Source organism: Octopus bimaculoides, chromosome 18 (genome assembly GCF_001194135.2).
Source record: "Octopus bimaculoides isolate UCB-OBI-ISO-001 chromosome 18, ASM119413v2, whole genome shotgun sequence".
NCBI lineage: Eukaryota > Metazoa > Mollusca > Cephalopoda > Octopoda > Octopodidae > Octopus > Octopus bimaculoides.
Window position 1 is genome coordinate 27,146,826 of NC_068998.1, and position 6,687 is coordinate 27,153,512.

Here is a 6,687-nt window from a genome sequence, read left to right on the forward strand (position 1 = left end):
TTTACTGCCAAATAGACTCAGATTTGTACTAAAATAATGGAAAATATGGTAGACTTACATCTGTATGCTTAGCTGAACTGTTGAATACTTTCAAAGCAACAAACTTTTTCAGTTGCATTATGGTAGCTTGTGAAGAGCATCGAATGAATTTACGTTTCAAATTGCGCATCGATACACCTCGACCTTCTAGACAGATGTTAACTTGTTCATCGCTGCGATGATAGTCTTGGGTGTCAGAATCTGGTGGTTGCGTGTGTGTCCGTTCAGTTTCCACACACTCTTCATTAGCTGGAAATAAAACATGTCAAAGATCATTAACAAATTGAACATGATCAAAACACAATGGAAAAGAAAAAACAGAGACATGAACTGTGTTAACTCTTTCACAACCATATTTTTAATTAATTACTCTGTTTCAGTTAATTTTGAAAATAATCAATGATTTGAAGAGATCTAGTGACATAACTACTTTTATTAAACTAGTCTTGGAAATATAACAAAAAGTTCAATGAGGCAAAGTTTTAGTTTAAATATGAACTCTTTAAAATAGTTTATATAACAAAACCAGAAGCAGTCTCCAGTGAGTTTGTATTAAAAGGACTAAGATGATAGTCATATCACTTGTGACAGAATGTGCTAAGGAACAGGAGCAGCAATTTTAGCAGCACAATTCAATACACATAAGAGTGTATGGTAGGAATTCCTTCACTCTTTGCAACTGGAAAAAACACTATAATTGAAGCAGTGTTTTATGGACAGAGGTTTCAGACCAACCACTGTATTTCATTTTATTTATTAATCTAAAGCAGTGGTTCTCAACCAGAGTCAATATAAGATTTTGGTGGGGTCCATGCAAGCAAAATCAAATTAGGGACCCATAATAGTATATTAAAGGTCCATGAAAAATGTTTGCTCTAGATGTATTTAATGCAAGAAACAGGTAGATTTCTTTCTCAAACATTTTACATAATTCAACCTATATGAGTTAATGTGTGAAAAGCAAAATAGGAATTTTAAAAGGAGTATCTATAAAACTACTTTTTAAACATTGAATGGCTATGGGGGTCCACCAGAATAAAACAGTAACCAAAGGGGTTTATAGATAAAAAATGGTTGAGACCTATAGAAATGGACATTTTCAGCCCTTCTAGAATGGAACATAAGAATGAGTGGATAAGGTTAATGAAATTAATGTTCTGTGCAAATATCTGTAAGTGATGACTAAGCAAAAGATTGCAGCAAATGCAGTTCTGAAGGAAAATTAAACAAAATGTTTAAAATGTAATTTGACACTGAAACGTAAACATTGTAGACATTGTTTGCTATGTTAGAAGTGTTAGGACAAAGGAATATTTATTTATGTAAATATATACTATTCCTGTAATTTGTTTTCTTAAAAGAACAATCATTCTATGTGAGTATCAATTAGAGCATCGGTTGAGTGGTTGGCATTAGAGTAGGCCCCCAACCAAAGAATCCTTGTCAAAACTGAAATATTGTAAAAACTTGGATTCAATAACGAACAGGTTTTTAAAAATATACGCAAAAAGTATTATTCTGAGGTTAATTGAAACAGGATGTGCTAGAAAACTACATGATGATTTCATATATCAAATACCACATGGTTTGACAAATTAAACACTGTTAACGAAGTACAGTGACATGACAGAATAAAATGCATTTACAAGGACAGAGAAATGTAAAAAAAATTTAAGCTCAAGAATGATCCAAATCAAAAACATTTAACTAACAAAAAAAGCAATAATCCTATCCTAAGTTGGCTTTTATATTTTTATCTTGGCTTAAAATGTGTCATATAATAGAGATAAAAGTGACTCAAAGTTAGCTATAACAGCTTAAATGTTAGTATATTGTGTGACAAACCATTATAATAAAGTGCAATAGATAAGCTACTAGGAATAAATAAATTTGTCTTATCTTCTTGAATTTAGTGAGTGTATGTTGTACAGCTAGAGCATTCTAAATATATGTTACTGTATTCAGTCAATGAATGTACGTTACTGTACTTAATGGTACAAAGAAAAATGGCCATGAAACATCAGACAACAATGGCAATCAAAAATTAAAATCATACAAGATGCAATTAGATACTCTTTTCTACAGCAAGAATAATAATAATTATGAGCAAAGATCTAGTGTAAATGATATTAGATATCATAAGTACTAATTTGAGACATGGAAACAAAATAAACAATGTCACAGAAGGACCAAAACTTCCTAGTTGCCAGAAAATTCCATTATGGACCACACTATAGTGTAAGTCCTCAAATTGCATGCTATAATTTGTTTCTGCTTTGATCTTGTAAAGGAAAGATATTTTGAATAATGTAGTCCTAGATACACAATGCATGAAAAAGAGGAGATGGTCACAGTTAGAACACCTCTGATCATCAGACTGTTCAATCAGAGCTTATCTGGAACTAATTAACAAAGGGTGCTGATCATAAGACCATACACATGAAGGTTAATTGCGAATAAATATCTTTTAAGATTGCATTTCTTATTATTTTTCCCTAAAATATTTCAAAATTTAAAGTTTTGATCTTTTGACGTTATAGCATTTGATATTCTGATTTTTCAGTCATATGAAATTCAGCTTCATGACCCCAAATCATAGCATCAATATTCAGTAAAATAGAGAGAAAAATAGAAGGGAAGTTTGCAGTTCAGTATTACAGCCAATAAAAGTAGGAGAAACCTGTTATTTCCACATACGATGCACTATTTTCTCAATGTAGAATAAACAGGAAAATCAAAGTAAAACAAAGAGATACTGACCTCCAATGGATTTTGGAAATGGAACACCTCTGCTCTTATAAAACTGTTGCTGCCGCCGTAGTTCATCTGAAATAATACAGCAGACCCATTAGGATACCACACACAAACCAACAAGATATACCCTCCATATGCAGTTATGAAATATTATGTATTAGGACAACATAACAAGATATCATATGTAAAGTTGTTTAATCGAAAATACAATATACTATATGTTCAGTTACATGATATTTATTTTATTACAAGTGAAGACATCTGCAGCTCTTATCTGCTCACCACTCACCTGGCTGGAAATAGCCTAAAATAAGTTTTAATCACAAAATTATTGTGCACGTGCATGTGTGTATGTGTGAGTGTGTGTGTGCACGCACCTTGCAGATATAGAGTATTTGTCAGAAAATAATGTAACCATCCAATCATGGTCAATACCAACTCTTCTGGCTCCTTGTGCTGGTGGCACGTAGAAAGCACCCACTACACTCTCGGAGTGGTTGGAGTTAGGAAGGGCATCCAGCTGTAGAAACACTGCCAGATCAGATTGGGGCCTGGTGCAGCCTCCTGGCTTCCCAGACCCCAGTCGAACCGTCCCACCCATGCCAGCATGGAAAGCAGGCATAAAACGATGATGATGATGATTGAGCCTTATCATGACTATAACTAATGTCAGACATGACAATGATGAAGTGTGACATCATAAATAAAAACAAAACATTGTAGTCTACAGCACAATATAAAACAGTTTATAGTTTACACACACTACGGTAAAAGAGTCTTACAGGTCTAGTTGATACATCAAACACTACAGTAACAATGTGTTACAACACTAGTTTATATACAACAATGTTTTATAGCTCTAGTTAACACCATAGAAAATACAGTAACAGTATATATCATGAAATCTAATATTTAATCCATCTTAAACTACATCATCATCATTTAACATCTGTCTTCCATGCTGGCATAGGTTGGATGGTTTGACTGGAGCCAGCGAGGTAAAAGACTACACCATGCTACTGACCCTGTTTTGGCATGGTTTTTACAGTTGGATGCCCTTCCTAACACCAACCGTTCCATAGAGTGGACTGAGTGCTTTTTATGAGGCACCAGCACAGGCAAGGTCAGTTTTGGTATGGCTTTTATACCTGGATGCCCTTCCAAACGTCAACCACTTCGCAGTGTGGACTGAATGCTTTCTATGTGGTACCACCACCAGCAGTGTCACCAAGTGACTTGCAAGACAAAGAATTTTGAGAGAAGGGCATTGAGGGAGGAGACCTTGTATCAGATGAGGAAAGATTAGAGTATGACAGAGAGACAGAGACAACTATAGTGAATACATTAAAGTGTTTATAATCATTGAGTTTCAATTAGAGTCACAACAGGTAAAATTCAAATGTTTTGAGCTAGTTTTCCACCACATTTCTTAAAAATCGTGGTAGAGGCCTTGGTCTCAGGACCACTCATATCTAGGAACTGAGGTTGGTGGGTAAGCATGGGCATGCTCCCCATAGAAAATCCAGCTACAAAACAAGCCTCATGATAATAGCAAAGAAGAATGGGCACCAGTCAGCCCAAAGGTTGGGGTGGGCTACATCTGCCTACTTGAAAACAGAAGGTGCAAACCCTCATCCTGGGTTGCACAAGCATGACTTGCTTTATGACGGCTGACGGCCTGAGGAGAAGTTTGGGGGTTGAGAAGTTGGAATGTGGGCAGTCTGTGTGGAAGGGGAACTGAGGTGTGCAAGGAATTGAGGAAGAGGAGGGTGGATGTGTGCTGTGTGCAGGAGGTTAGGTGGAGGGGCCAAGGTGCAAGATTTGTGGGGGTCAAGGGAAGAAGGTACAAGTTGTGGTGGTTGGGGAAATAGTAGGGGGACTGGAGGTGTGGGAGTTTTGGTGAAGAAAAAAATCTGTGAGAAGGTGGTGGAGGTCAGGAGAAAGAGTGACAGAGCGATGGCAGTAGTGTTAGCATTTGAAGAAGAAGTGGTGAAGGTGATTTGTGGGTATGGTTCGCAAAGTGGAAGAGGGATCGCTGAGAAAGAGCAGTTCTTCGATGTAATGATGAATGAGTGGGACTTAGAAAAGGTAGATGAATTGGTTTTGGGCATCAGTGATTTTAATGGACATGTTGGGAAATGGATCCAGGGCTTTGAGGGTGTGCATGGGGGAAATGGAATTGGGGAGAGAAATTTGGAAGGAAGGATACTGTTGGAGTTTTGTGATGAGAAAGAGTTGTATGTGACAAATACATGGTTTAGGAAAACAGAGAAGGAAGGTGACTTTCAGCGCCAGAGGGAATGAGACAGAGATTGATTTTGTGTTAGTTGGCAGGAAAAACAGAAAATATCTGAGAGATGTGAAGACAGTATCGGGGCAGTTGCAGCACAGGTTGGTGGTTGCTGACTTGGATAAGAGGAGAGTTAAAAAGCATGTGAGAAAAGGAACAGTTGCGAGGAGAAAGGTGTGGAAACTGAAAGAAAAAGAAACAAGAGCAAGCTTTGAGGAGAAAGTTGGGGAGTTGGTAAGCATTGATACACCGGATTTATGGAAGTCTTTTAAAGAAGGGGTACTCAAGGCATGTGACAAAGTGTGTGGAAGGATGAAGGGTAGGAGAGATCGAGGAAATACATGGTGGTGGAACAAGACGGTAAGGGATGTGATTGCAAGGTAGAAGGAAGCGCACAAAGCTTTATGTAATAATAGGACTGAGCAAATGAAAGCCAGGTATGATAACATGAAGAATCATGCAAAGAAGGTGGTTGTGAGATCTATGAGGAAGGAGGCTGTGGAGAGGTTGAGCAGGCTGGATGAGAACCCAGATAGAGTGTTGAAGTTTAGTAAATCAATGAAAAATGACGGAAGAGATGTTGAGGAAGGAAGATGCATGAGGGGAAGTGATGGAAGGTTGAATTGGGAGGTTGATAGAAGGTTGAATCAACCCAGAACCATATGGTTCAGAAGCAAGCTTCTTGTCACACAGCTACACCTGCACCTATGTAAGCAGAATGTTTGTTGAATTGTTTGGAAAGGATTAAATGTGATTTATGTGATTTATGTGGCATCATCTGAAAGTATTAACTAATTCCTCTGAATGTCTCCAGAGCAACAAACAGAGTCTCATGATGTTTATTTAAATCCCAAAAACTGCTAATTAGTTTGCTAAACAACAATGTCAATGGTCACAATTCTCATTTACCTAGTGTGACATGCATGACAAAAATTGATTGCAACATTTTCAAGATAAGCATTTTCTATGTATGTCCCATATAGGGTAGATCTGGAAGAAATGGTCTCAATATGGATATCTGGTTGAAAATGAACCATTTCAACATACTTTTATAGATATATAAAGTTTTTTTTTTTTATGGGGGGGGGGGTATTCTAAAATCTTTATAAAACCTGCTCTGGTTTAACCCTTTAGCATTTAACCAACTATATCTTCCGAAATATTCTGTTTTATGTTCAAACTGGCCAGAACCAGCCTTTCACACCTACCCTACAACGTAATTCAAAAAATATATAAACACATCATAGAAATCTTGAAGCTACAAGATAATGCATGATTAATTCAAAACAATGTGAATAAATAAGCAGCATATTTGACAAAGTAATGGGTTAACTTTCATGAGAATGGCTCAGATATTAATAACTTAGTTATATTCTCTCTTTCATTTCGTTATATTTCAAAATACTAATGAATTGATTTTATAATTATTTTATGAATATACTTAGCAAAATGTTTACTGAAATCAAGGTGATGAAAGTATATTATATTATAGAAGAGATAATTTTGCTAATAATCAGTAAATGGATCTTCAGTTAGTTTCAGTGATGTCTATTTCAGTTGTTTGATCAATGTAACTATATATATATATATATATATATATATAT

General features: G+C 36.1%; 1 protein-coding gene across 1 annotated transcript in view; it reads right to left on the reverse strand.

Annotated features, from left to right (window-relative positions):
- Positions 1 to 6,687, reverse strand: part of LOC106872045 (polycomb group RING finger protein 3) — a 106,225-nt gene that overhangs the window by 13,513 nt on the left and 86,025 nt on the right. Inside the window, exons 6-7 of the mRNA XM_014918883.2 lie at positions 2,800 to 2,865; positions 59 to 288 (exon numbers count right to left, since the gene is read on the reverse strand). Coding sequence (XP_014774369.1) covers positions 59 to 288; positions 2,800 to 2,865 — 296 coding nt within the window. The remainder of the gene's footprint in view (positions 1 to 58; positions 289 to 2,799; positions 2,866 to 6,687) is intronic.